The following is a 14408-nucleotide window of genomic DNA, read 5'->3' as shown; positions in this document are numbered from 1 at the left end:
AGAGAGAGAGAGAGAGAGAGAGAAAGAGAGAGAGAGAGAGAGAGAGATTGAGAATTTTATTGCTGTTTTTAATCTGTTTGGGGGTTTGTTTTTATGACATAATTAAGACAGTCGATTTTTCAGTGTGTTTATATATGTTAGACCAGTTTCTTAGTCATGATTTTTGTAGAGTATTAAATATTTAAGTGTTTGTTGCAAGTTTGGAAAATGATATAAATGGCATGAAAATTGCATATCTAGAATGTCAAGTACAAGCAATATAAACTTTGCTGGATTATAATGATGATGATGATGATGATGATGATGATGATGATGACCATGTCCATGACCATGATGATGATGATATCATCATCATCTTGAACTGATAAAGATGGCTTGCCTTATCATAGTCTGAATCCTTACAGATTGTCTGAGATTCTTATGTGCTGCCAGTCCAGAAAATATGTTTCTTCTGGTGATAGTTTGATAGATATAATATTTATTAAGCATTCAGTTTTTTCTGAGTACTGTACTAAGGTAATGAGCATAGAAATTTAAACAAGAAAATAAACAATCCCTGCCCTCAAAGAGTTGACATTCTAATAAAGAAAAACTAACAGTACCTAAAAGGAAGCTGAAAAGAGAAGGAAAGCGGAGTGAGTAATGAGTTGAACAAAGTTTGGAGTAGTCATGGCTGCTAACCAAATGGAAGTTCAATTATGGGTTGGTGCTTCTATTTGCCTCATCTTCCAACTCTTGAAATATGAAGTTTTCATCATGGCAAACCAAAATTGTATCTGGAGTTTTGCTTTCAGAAAGAAGGGAGTAGATGTTTGAGTAACTACAATCTCTCATTATGACTATGTTGTTATTCTGTCATTCAGTAGTGCCTGACTCTACATGATCTCATGGACTCTGTCCATGGGGATTTCATGGAAAAGATATGCTGGAGGGCTTTGCCATTCTCCAGTTTGTCTTCATTTTACCAATACAGAACTGAGGCAAATAAGCATTAAGTGACTTTCCCGGGGTGACATAGCTAGAAATTGTCAGGTGATAGATTTGAATTCAGATCTTCCTGACTTCACATCTGGTACTCTATCCACTTCATCACCTAACTGCCCATGCATTATGAATATATCATGAATCAATTTCATGCGTGTTATCTGTTACCAAGAATCTATATACATTTGCTCCTAAGTGTTATCATATGCTCCCATAATAACTTTAATTTCAATCAAGGTATCTCTACTCTCATTCCAAGATATTCAACCATAATTATGTTATAATTACACCATTTACTGCATGATTCCATTTACTACTTTCCTTTCTCATTTTATTCAATTCCTGTGGAATAATATATACCTTTTTAGAGCCATATTTGTCATGATTTTTTTTTCCTTAATCAAATGTTAAAACATAAGAATGTTAGATTTCACACATTTATTAAAATTATTGATTTATTTTGTTAGTCCAATACAACCATTTACAGGTCAACAAATTGAAGGTCATATTGCTAGTCTGTAGAAAAGCCAGAATTATAATCTCTACTTTCTGAATCCAAATATAGTGTTCTTTCCTCTAGACCAAAATTCCTAATGAACTTCTTGTTGTATAGTGCTATATTTCAAAGGATGTGATTTGGTCAGTAGTAAAGAGTTATATTATGGAATAATTTTATCTACTCAAACATTGATTTTGCTGTTATGAGAAGGGGTGGAGCATACATTGTGTGTTGTGTGTATGGTTTCCTGTGAGTGATGAGGATGACTCAACATCCTGCTTCTTTTATGGTATAGGAAGATGATTTATTTAATCTTGGACTTAGGTTTCCATGTTATTAGTCATAGCTTTTCTTTCCCAGATGCTTATTCACACTCAAAGGACTATTCTCTTGTTAAGCAGTTTAACTGAATTAGAAATAAGGAGAGGGGGCATAAAATATAAGTGGTAGACATATGTGTCTAAGGGGTAGCAAACATTGTGTTATGTGACCTACACCACAAAAGTAGAACTGCATTCTACTTAGCTTCTGCTACATCAAGGAAAATATAGAAAATTTGGTATTGATTTCAAATTGTCTACCTCCCAGAGCAGAGAAGCCATTGGTCTAAAACTTTCTCTTAAGAAATGCAAACTATTAAAACCCTAATCTTCTTGTGCCTGGTTTTCCCCACAACACCCCCTCCCCCAAAGAAGTGAGCAGACTGCCAGGTCAGCTTCGCCCTTTCCCACTGGGTCTTAGCCCTTTCTTCAGTCAGCTCACCTGCATAGAAGTGGGCGGGCTTCTGGGTCAGGCTGGGGAGTTTCAAGGAGTGTACTAACCAATCACTGCTTATGTAAGGCCCCCTTTATAAGATAATTTTCTGCCTCAGATGGGAGCTGTTGCTAGTTGCTACTACTATTGCTGTACCTGAGACATGGGTGGTGCCGACTCAGCCTGATACATGGCCTGATCAGCCACATGGCATTTAATAAAGGGTCCATTCTAAAATTATTACTTGGGTCTTGCTCGCATTAATCAAGATACAGTACTACATCATCAGCCAAATTGTAGTCTAAGAGTACTGGGAACCCCAAAATTCAAGGGCAAAAGGCTTGTGTTCTATCTCAAAAGAATTCAACTCAAGCCTTCTTTTGTTGAGAGACAACGTTTACTAAAACATTGGTTGGGGTGAGTGAGAGTCTTAGGGAGTCTATACTATTGGCCAGATTTTAAGAATCTGAGCATATTTATTGCTAATGCAAGTGGACAATATTCTTAAGGAATCTGCACTTTAATAGAGGCAAGATGAACCTTTTATGCAGAAAGACTATAGGAAGGTCTGGATGTGATCTAGGAGTAGCCAAGTAGTTTAGGGTGTCTAGGAGGTAACAGAGAAGGGGCCTAGATGGAATTAAGGAGTGGTAAAATAGGTGGGGGAAAGTGGGGCTGGTGCAGAAAATGAGTGCCATAATCAAAGGGCAATTAAATGGATTATATTGGGATGGGCTGAGGGCCTCAAGCAAATGCCAAAGACTTGGTTCAGGGACTCTGGGGTCCTTTTAGGGATCCAGGATGAAATCCATCCCCCATCAAAATGACTGAAGAAATGAGAATTATTTTCCTATTGACTCTATGCATTCTCATTTACCTTCCATTATCAAAATTAATTTCCTTTATGAGTATGTCAGAGTCTGCTGTAACTCACATACCAATATTGCTAGCTTTTCCAGAAAGAAGAATACTGGGAATCTTGGGTCGGGGGGGGGGGGAAGACTAAGACATTGAGTTCAATCCTCCTCATTACTTTCATACCTCTTTGACTCACTCTTCATTTTTTAAGACTACCACCAGCGAAAGTTGATTCTCTAGGAAAATTATTGCTACCTGTTTTTAGTTTACAAAGCCCTTGAAAATAAGGGGCAAATCAGAAAAGTTTCAAGCCTCAGGCATGCTGCACTTGATATCAAAAACAACAATATTTTTTAAAAGTACTGTAAGATTTAAAAGCTCTGTGCATATATTATAATATTATATACTTTCATATTCCTTTGCTCTTTCTTATCCAGTCCCAAATGTATTCTTACTTCCTTGAATGTTACTACCCTTTATTCAGCAAATCTCCATGATCCTTCATGTATGCATATACTTATGAAAGGGGTCTGATGCCAAGGGGTGTAAAGCTCTTAAAATCTTTGAAGGTTTTGCAAAAAAGACATCCTTGGTACCACATGCAGAGCCCTTTTTCTCCAACACACACACACACACACACACACACACACATTCCTAAGTTTTACTCGTTTGTGAATCCTTTTATTTTTTTTTTTTTTGGTTTTTCCTTCTCAAGGATTTCAGACATGGCACATAATGTACTTAATTAGATTTCCTGCCCAGGATGCAGACAGCTAGACCACTGTCCTAGGCATGAAACCTCAGCTGACTGCTTTTCTTCACTCAATGTTTCTGTAGCTAAGATGAGAATCCCTTAACGAAAAAAGGTATAGTAAACATGCTAGAAAAATGCCAAAGAGTATTAGTGATAACATAGTGGGTGTCCATCTAAACATTTAGATCACATATCACAGAAAACAGAGCCAATCTTCTTGAATCTAGCATGTGAAGATGTAGGTGACAATAGAAAAACAAACAAAACAAAACCACACATTTCCTCAAATAATCAAGATATTGCAATAGCAGAGGCTATAAGGCTGTGCACAAGTTCCTAGAACATTGGGTAGCTCCTATGTCCACTTATTGCTTGGGAATGAGAGTAATAACCCAGAAATGGAATAAATAAACAACATACAATTCTTTTCCTGCAATGGAAGAAATGAATTCATACCAAAGTTTCCTTAAAACACAGTGAAAAAAAATCATCCCTACCTCAACTCAGTATAATTCACAAATTCTTGGAATGTCCCACTAGAAACCTCTTTCCTTGAGTACATTGGTTCACTAATGATGGTGTTTTGATTCTAGTCATTAAATCACCAGCAAACCAATCAAGTTGCACTACTATCTACTTCATATCTTGTCTGTAAGAATAGCACCTAAGTCACAGATATTTGGTTGAAATTTAGATGATTGTATCAATAGCAAGAATCTTGAATCTTGAATCCACTATTTTTGGTCTGTTCTCAATATTTCAAAGACTCTATTTCCATTGTATTGGTTCCTTTGGTAATCCTATTTGCTTTATTTTATATATTTAAAAGTTATTCTGAGAAGAGGTTCATAGACTTTACCAGATTAATAAAGGAGAATATCAGACACACAAAAAGCTTAAAACTCCTAGTCTATAGAATCTTCCTGATCTACTAGTAGAGTTATCATAATCTATGAGATGTGTGTGGGGTCACTGTGATTTCATCAATGTATGGCCCTTCCAATGATGAAATTACCTCTATCAATTCAGATCAGCAATTGTTATGAAACTCAGAGACTTAAAAGGTTAGCTAGAGATAGCATAAATTTAAGTTACTTATTGAGGCTTTTCCAATCTGTAAACCCATTGGAAGAGAAGATTCTGAATTAGGTTTCTTCACTCCAAAGTGAGGTCTTTATCTAGTAGTGGGACGTGTCTTTCTTCAAGTGATGTTGCCCAGTCATGTAGGAAATGAATTTGGTCCCATATGTCCTCTTATATATACAATGCATTAAACAGACTGACTAAATATTTACTTTGATTTTTAATACTGATAGAATTTTGTTTTGTTGTAACAGATACTCTTGATTAAACACTCAAACAATACCTTTCTCAAAAATTAAATTCCTTGACAAAAGACAAAATTGATTAATGGATTGATTACAAGTGAGAGTTAATGTCACTTTGCCCTTCTTGTGTTCATAATTCATTAGAGCAACAGAAATAATCGATGTGTTTTAATTTTATACATATGGCAGCTAAACTGACTTTTCTATGATATGTCCTTGAAAAGACCAACCTTGCTAATAGTGATCACTGCTTCCATTTTCAATTATCATACACTATCCCTTAAAGGATACTTTTTAGAATTTTTGCAAAGACCAAGCAATTTCAGCAGAATCCAGTTTGAAGGCACTTTACTCTGACTCATGATAGTTATTATAATGCACAGAAAATATGGAAATCATACAAAAGATACACAGGATTCTGAAAATAATAAAATGTTCCTCTCTGTGTGGGTTCTTGGAACAGAATGCTTAGGTCAGTAACTCCCTCAATATCATGATTACATTTATTTTTGTCTAAGGAATCTATACAAACATCAAAACTTATAGATCTAACGTGTGATTTTGCTTCCCCCCCCCCCCAAGTAAAAACCCTTGTAGTTTTTAGAGAGCTAATCCTCATTTTGGTGAATCCTACTTAACTCCAAAGGAAGTCACAAAGACATCAAGCCTAAAATTAATACCTTTAAGAACTTGTATTCCTTCTGGAAGATAGTACCCATGATCAATCATCTGGAATTGAATATCGTACACGGAGAGTGAGTAGAATTAAGTAATAAACAATATGCAACATAATAGGTAGACCTGGTAGCAAAGGTAAGGGAATGAATGAGGAAAATTTCAAGATTCCCCTCCAAGACATCAACAGTGAAAGAAAAGATGGCCTATAAATAGATCCCAAGAGTTCAAATGAATAACAAAAACCCAACTCTCCTTTTCATTCATTTTTGTAGTATCTATCATTTTGAATTAGCCTTTCTGCCTGTGGTATTCTAGTTGAAAAAGTGAATAAGTAAAACACTTGCTTTAAAAAAGGGTTTCTGGTTTTTAGGAGGTAAAAAGCAACATTCAAGTACTGTAGCAACCTTCAAGTACTCAGAGAGCAGGAGGTGATGGGAATAACATTCAGTGTCTGCTTAGAAATTCCACAACACCCTTGATTCAAACTGCATGTTGAAAATTTTATAAGGAATTTAAAAATAATGTTTGGAAAACAGATCATAGAAATGTTTGGAAAATAAACTTTGGGAGGAAGTTTTACAATATATATTAGAAAGACAATGAAACACAATACATGAGACCAAGTTCAAGGCCTTCTAGTAATTAACCATTGGACAACTAGGCAAGTAATTTCACTTTTCTGAGACAGAATTTCTCCTTGTATTCCTTAATATGAGTGCTAAAATTAGTTTAGTCACATTGGCTCAAATGGTAGTTCTACTATAATCTTCATGAGCTTGAGCAAATCAATTTTTCCCTCAAAAAGTATGTTTCCTCATGTTGCAAGTAGCAAATTTATGTTCTCTATGTTCCTTCCAATTATAACATTCTAGAAGTATAGAGCTTAATTTTATTTACAACTCCAAATATATTTATTCAATAAACTTTTATCATAAAATAAATATTATATGTATGAAAGAGGCCTTATTTCTTTACCATTAGCCCTTAAGAATTTTTTTCAACATTAGAGATCTGTTAACAATACTATACATTAGTAATTTATATTTATATGTCTCATCCCATTGGGGTATATCACCAGTATTATGAATTTATTTATTTAGAAAAAATAAGGAGTTTCCTAGTGTTCTATCTGAAATCAAGGGACTTTCCTAAGCTTACACATCTAGTACACATAGTAGATGGAGCTTGTACCTAGTTCTTTGTGATTCTGAGAATGTCTATATATACTATGCTAAGCCACTTTACCTCCCTTCATTCAATTATAATTTCCATGAGATCAGGGACAATTATTTTTAACTAAATTCTGCAATGTCTCCAAGTGACTAGCATAGTATTTCACACAGGTGGAAAGAAATGGGATATTACTGGAACTGGAATTGTACTGGTTTTAGGATCTCAGCAGTGAGAAACCTTATTCTCCCTGTGAAGGTTGGCAACTTCCCTTCCATATAGAGTGTTACAGAGTGACTGCTAGCACTAAAAAGTGAAGAGAGTTGCCCAGGGTCCTGGCAGAGGCAGAATCAAACCAAAGGACTATTTGATATTGAGACCACCTCTTATTCCTCTACATTTTGTTGCCTCCAAGTATAGCAGATGCTTAGTAAAGGTTGAATCAATTTGTCATTAAGATGTCATAAATATTGTTTGTTGTCGTTCAACCATTTTTCAGTTGTGTCCAAATGTTTGTGACCATATTTGGAACTTTCTGAGCAAAGATATTGGAGTGGTTTGTCATTTTATTCTCCAACTTATTTTACACATGAGGAAACTGAGGTAAACATGGTGAAGTGACTTACCATGAGTCAACTGCTAGTAAATATAAGCATCTGAAGACAGATTTGAACTTAGGAAAATAAGTCTTCTTAAGTTCAGGCCTGGTGCTCTATCCACTGTGCCACTTAATTTCTTCGAGCACAACAAATAGAGCTATAGAAAAGTGGAAAAAAAAACTGCCCTGATAGGTTCTGTCTCCTTGGAAGTTTTCAACCAGAGATGCTGGATGACCTCTGCCCAGTCATATTATAGGATTAGATGGCTATTGGGGGTTCTTTCAATTCCCAAATTTTAGAATTTTGTGATGCTTTGGTTATTTATTTGTCTATGTGACCTACTCTTTGTCTCAGTTCTGGTCACTTAATATGTATTAATTACCTGCCACATGTAAAAAGAAAAACTGCTGTACTCTGGGGATTCAAATATAAAAGATATGTATATATCTATTTTAGCCTTATAAAAGATGTATTCCTATACCAAATGTCAGTGAACATTTTTTTACATACATGCTAAGACATAGACACAAAATGTATACTACTATATATGAAAATACAGTATCATTACTAAAACACATATTAGATAATTAATAAATGAATAGGCAATGTAAAAAAATAGACTTGGAAAGTCCAGGTAATTAGACATATGTTTGGGACTGGAAAGGACAGAAGAAATGATTGATAGAGACCTGAGCTCCCAAGATTGTGAGAAGGATGATAATAGCAAGCCCTATGGAACATTTGAGTGTTCAAACCCCAACATCTAGATGAAATTCTGAGAAAACTACCAAATGTTATAGTTTGAAGATTGTTGAAAGGGAAGAAATGACACATGCTAAAAGAAAGATAAACACAGGGGCGGTTAGGTGGCACAGTAAATAGAGCACCAGCCCTGGAGTCAGGAGGATGTCAGTTCAAATCCTGCCTCAGATACTTAACACAAAAACCAGCCATGTGATCTTGGGCAAGTCACTCAACCCCAAATGCCCTCCCCTCCCCCCTCCAAAAAGAAAAAAAAAAAAAAGAAAGAAAAAAAGAAAGACAAATGCTGTCTCAGATTTCAAAAAAGAAAGAATGTAGTATGCGAACTGTTAGACAGTGAGCTTGATACTGGTTTTTCAAAGAATTCAGGAATTATTAAAAAATGGTTACTGAAAATCTGGGAAAATGATCATCAGTTTTTTGTGAAGAATCACAATGCCTTCACCAAGATCAGTTCATGATAAACTAATTTCATTTTTCTTTTGGACAGAATTGCTACACTACCAGGTCAGGTGAGTGCTACAGAAAAGGTTAACATAGTCTTTAGTACAGTCATCTCATGCTGTTTTTTTTAATCTGGTGAAGAGATATTGGGTAGCATTTATATGAGTTTGTACTCTTTGAGTGGTTAGACTGAAATGATTCAATGAAAGCTTGTATGGAGGTCTCTTGTGGAGTGCTGCAAGGCATCCACATTTGTCCCTAAGTTGTTGATCACTTTGTTGATTTGTTTCTTCAATGAGTTGAATAAAAACAGAGATGAAGTATTCATCAAATTATTAGAGGGTATAAAATATGGAGATATTCATGAAACATGGATGTAGAGATATACAGTGAGCCACCAAAGTATTCAATCATTATTTATCACACACACACACATATTATGATCCTCACAAACTTCTTCCCTTTGGCACAAATTCACCATCCTTCTCAATCCTCAAGGCAAAATGCCCACTCCCTGGTCACCACAAACATATTTTTGTTTCCTCTCTTAAAATCTAAAATTGATTTTTTGGCCTCTACAATAGTTAACACAATTTGTGTTGTTGTTTTGCACTGTATACATGTTTGAAAAGTGATAGTTCATTCATTGAGGGGGTCCTTGAGTGGGTTTAAGTTTTATTAAATATTTTCTTTGTATCCTCTCAACTGTAATATTATGTGATTCTAACCAGAGAAATTGGAGTATACTTCATGAGAGTGCTATTAAATTTGTTTGTTATAGGAGGTTAGTTTTAATAGATTGTGCTGATGGTGGATCAGGACAAGAACACAATGCCATTTTATACATGGAAGATGGAATTTAGAAAGATAGACTGGAAGCTCAGTAGTCAAAGGAAATTTCCATTTCTTTATATTTATATCTACAAGGTCTAGACCAGTAGTTGCTCAATCAATGATTCTTTCATGATTAATTGATAGGGTAGGACAGGTAGAAATTGATGAGTTTATAGAACAGTGAGTGGAATATAAAGGTAAGTGGAATGAAATAAGGCCAAAAAAGTATGTTGTCACCAGGTCTCAAAAGAAAGGCTTTGAAGTTTTGGGGGTTTTATTGTTTGTTTTAATTTAATAAGAAATGTGGAGCAAAGAACGTTTTTGAGCAGTAGAGTAACATGGTAAGTAACATGGTGACAATGGATGTAGAAAAAAGACATAAACATTATCAAGGTGGAATAGACAGGAACTGGTAATTTGATATGGGGAATGAGAGAAATCACAACTTTTGCTTGCATAGAGAATGGGAATATCATCAACTAAAATAATCAGGGGAAAATATGTGTTTGCTTGTGAAAAAGTTAAAAATCAATGTGATGGGGCGGCCAGGTGGCTCAGTGAGTAAGAGCACCAGCTCCAGTGTCGGGATGACCTGGGGATCAAATCCGGGCTCTGATACTTAGCACCATACCCAGAAATAACTGGCCATGTAACCTTGAGCAAGTTATTTAACCCTGATTGCTTAAAAAAACAAATCAATGTGATACAGGGTGGCCAGGTACCACAGTGAGTAAGAGCACTGGCCCCAGAGTCAGGATGACCTGGGATCATCAGACACTTAGCACCCACCCAGAAACACCTGGCCATGTAACCTTGAGCAAGTTACTTAACCCCAATTGCTTAGGGGCAGCCAGGTGGCTCATTGAGTAAGAGCACTGTCCCCAGAGTCGGGATGACCTGGGATCAAATCCGGGCTCAGACACTTACCACCACACCCAGAAATAACTGGCCGTGTCACCTTGAGCAAGTTACTTAACCCCAATTGCTTTAAAAAAAATCAATGTGATAATATCAACACAGCCAATTGAAGGTGCCCAGTGGGCATTTGTAAAAGTATGATAACATCAGGAGAGAAAGCACAGAATCGCATGTATTCTGGGGGAAGGGTCTTCATAGAAGTGATTATTTAAGCAGTAGGATTGAGGGGGATAGCCAATGGAAAGCACATAGATAGGTAAGAAGTAGGGGTTGAGACTGGAGACTTGGAGAATACTCACCTGTGGGTCATGAGAAAAAACAATGAAGACAATGGAAGCAAGTGAAAAAGGAACAGTCAGAGAATAAGGAGATAAAGCAGTTGCTAAGGAAGAGATATCAGAAAATAATATTAAGGAAGGGCTTATTAACAATGAAAATTCCTGCAAGAAAATCCAGGAGGACATGGAATGAAAAAGGCTATCGTATCTGGCAATGAGTATTTCACTAGTTACCTAGAGAAATGAGTATCAAGGAATCAGTGTATTTAATAGCCCCCAAATTTTTTCTTACAAAAATATATCAAGAAAAAAATATTAGATAATAAAGGAGGTCAAACTGGATGTGTTTGACGTCTCAAAGTCTGGCATGCAGTTGGACTTTATTTGATAGAGCCCTAAGTCTATACTTATAGACAGAAGGGACAAGACTGGTACTTGGGAGGATAATGTTGAGTTCTGAGTCAGGCTACTATCATTTTAATAAATCATTATGTGTGAAGATATATCCCCTACTGTAAGTGGGACAATGCTTCAAGCATTGTGTCAGGGATAAAAACCTTTGCCACAATACCTATTCGCAGGGAAGCTAAAATAGAGCCAGAGATAAATTGTAAATGCATAAATGCCTGAAAAGTTAAATAATAATACCTAATCCCTTCTTCATATGTATGTAGACACACACATACATGCAAATGTGTGAGAGTAATGCTCACTTAGCTTACATACAATATATACATTTTATATGAAATTTATCTGAGGAGTTTCCCAGTGCAGAAACTCTCCTTGCCAAGGCACATGATCAACTTAACTCTCATGTATGGTTTTAGAGAGCTCCTTAGAACACCTGGATTCAAGGTTATATCCATGGTGACCCGGCATGCATGTCAGCAAAAAAACTTATTACACGGTTCTCCCTGACTCCAAAGCTGGGCCTCCACCTATATCATGTTGCATTTCTCTGCCTACTCCTTCTCATTAATTCATTACTTTAGTGAGCTAGCTATACACACATGCACATACACACACACTCATATGCATGCATGATATAATAGAAATCACATACCCCAAATTAGTTTGTAGCTGTCTTAGTCATTCCTTGAGCTAAGTAGGCAGAGGTTACAAGGAATTTTGCAGTTTTAGAAGACTTTTTTGGTGCTTATGTCATGGCCTTATGCTAACTTCTTCAAAGTAACTTCCACCTTTCTCATTCCAGTTGGATAGTGTTACCTCTCTAATCCAAGCTGCCAAGAACTTGATGAATGCTGTGGTCCACACTGTGAAAATGTCCTATATTGCCTCCACCAAGATCATCAGGATCCAGAGTTCTACAGGCCCCCGACATCCTGTTGTCATGTGGAGAATGAAGGCTCCTGCCAAAAAGCCCCTGATTAAGCGGGAGAAGCCAGAAGAGGTCTTTGCAGCAGTAAGAAGAGGATCTGCTAAGAAGCAAATCCACCCTGTGCAAGTCATGAGCGAATTCAGAGGGCGGCAAGTCTACTAGACTTGCTACTCAACACCAGCTGATTCATTCTTGCACCCCTGCTCAATTCACTGCCTTTGCTTTTCACTTGATCAGTTCCTTAAGTGCATTAATATTTGAACAAGTAGCATAGGATGTGTAGGGATAGGTTTACAACTCTAAGAAACATGGCTTTACACCATACCTTGTAATTGTCAAAAGTCCCTCAAAATTCTTGCTTGAATTTCCCTTTCATACTCCCAAAGACAATCTTCTTTTTTTTCCACATCTCCACCACCACCAAAAAATCTGGGGCCTCAACTGAATCCTATCTGTTTTCATGCATATCAATTATCACCTACCTATTTGGGATATTGGAATGCCTTAAAAAAAGTTGCAATCTTTGTTTTCAATCTAAAAGTACATATTAATTTCCTACTATGTACCAGGCATATCTGCCAGGGATATACATCAAACAAACAATTCCATCATTGGGCCTTTTGATGTTATTTCTTCCTGCCAATCAAAGTGTCTGATATGCAGTAGACAGAATAACATGCCTGTCAATGGACTGATAGCTAAATAAAAAAAAATATGTAACTCCTTAATCTCTTGAACTTTCCAACCCATCATAAACCCCCAGCAATGACTGAACAGTCATGCTTTATAGAGGTGTATAATCAGTGAGGGCTGACTCTCCAACAGTCCAGCCAACGGGCTATGTCACTCACAGAAATCTATGCAAGCTTCAGTGGCCAAACCTTGCTGGTTTCAGAAGTTCATCCCATTATAGTTGAAGTATTTCACACTTATAGATGAAGGGGTTTTTTAACCTCGCACCTTTTCTGATGAGTGTGTTGGGGACAATTAGTCAATGAACAGGTCCCTTTGTTCTGCAGCCTAGCCATCTGAAGTTCTAGCTTGTATAGTCCATAAAAGCTTTGCTGAATGAAAGGATTATCACACATTTAGGGAATCAGTAGAGTACAGCAGATCAAAAAGGGGGTTATAACAGCACAAACAAAAAATTAAAAGTCTGAAATCCCTTTATAAATATGTAGTTGTAAGAAAAGAGAATATGAGCTTGAAAACCTCTGGACATTTAGGGAATAAAAAAAGTTAATGTTATGTATTCCTCTATTGAATACCAAAGGCAAGATTATAGTAAAGATACTTGACTGAGTTTTGATAGTCTTCTTTTAATATAAGTCTTTGCAAACTTTTCTAAAACTAGTCCCTATTCAGTATATAGTTACCTATAAAAATACAAATATGTATACACTGCTCCCCAAGGCTACCTTCTGCCAATGCTTACATACAACCCCTGACTTTCAGAATACCACTTGCATAGTTAAGCCTCCGTATTCTCCCTGCTCAATCCTCAGTGGTCCTTCAAAGCTATGTGATAACACTGAAAAGAATAAAGAAGCCAGTGAAGCCATATGTCCAAATTCCACCTCTGACAGTTACTGGTAGGCATAAAATCTGACTTAGCCTTAATTTCCTCATCTGTAAAATTGAAGTAATAATAGGTATAATATTTTTAACCCAGATTTGTCTTGAAAAGCAAATGAGATAGTGCAGGTAAAGTGATTTATTAACATTAAAGGGATCATTCAAAGGTTATGCAATGCTGGGGAAGGTTGCTGAACTCAGGGGTCTCCTGAGCTGGAATCCCATCTCTTGTATTCTCTTGTGTCACTAAACACAAAACAATAAATCTTTTTTAGCCTTAATATACTCATCTATAAAATGTGACTAATAAATAATGCTTTCAATAACTTGCATTCTGGATTGTTGTGAGGATCACTTGATATAATGCATGGAAAATTATTGGCAAACATTAATGGGCTAAATAAATCTCAGCTATCATTTGTACTATTGCTACTGTTGCCTTTGTTATGGCTGTTCACCATTTTCATCATTGTCAATCAGAAAAGTTTCCACCCAAGATCCTCATTTTTATATCTCCATCTTACATTCTCATTTATTTTTTCTTAACTATTTCTTTAGCCTTGGATCTAGTTCACATTAATGTGAAGGCAATGAAGGTAAAATGAAAAAAGACCATCCATTTCCAGTTGTTTTCT

The 14408-nt window shown here is 36.3% G+C and overlaps 1 protein-coding gene across 2 annotated transcripts in view; it reads left to right on the top strand.

Moving 5' to 3' along the window:
- Window positions 1-14201, top strand: part of CTNNA3 (catenin alpha 3) — a 2053326-nt gene extending 2039125 nt beyond the window's left edge. For both annotated transcript variants that reach the window (XM_069101886.1, XM_069101885.1), the window contains exon 18: window positions 12073-14201. In XM_069101886.1, the coding sequence (XP_068957987.1) occupies window positions 12073-12360 (288 nt within the window). In that variant the 3' untranslated portion in view covers window positions 12361-14201. The remainder of the gene's footprint in view (window positions 1-12072) is intronic.
- Window positions 14202-14408: the final 207 nt, after the last annotated feature.

The sequence above is a fragment of the Petaurus breviceps genome, unplaced genomic scaffold (genome assembly GCF_028583685.1).
Source record: "Petaurus breviceps papuanus isolate PSGF00001 unplaced genomic scaffold, PetGlider_PUasm1.0 490, whole genome shotgun sequence".
In the NCBI taxonomy this organism is placed as follows: Eukaryota; Metazoa; Chordata; class Mammalia; order Diprotodontia; family Petauridae; genus Petaurus; species Petaurus breviceps.
This window is presented reverse-complemented; position numbering and strand designations above follow the sequence as displayed.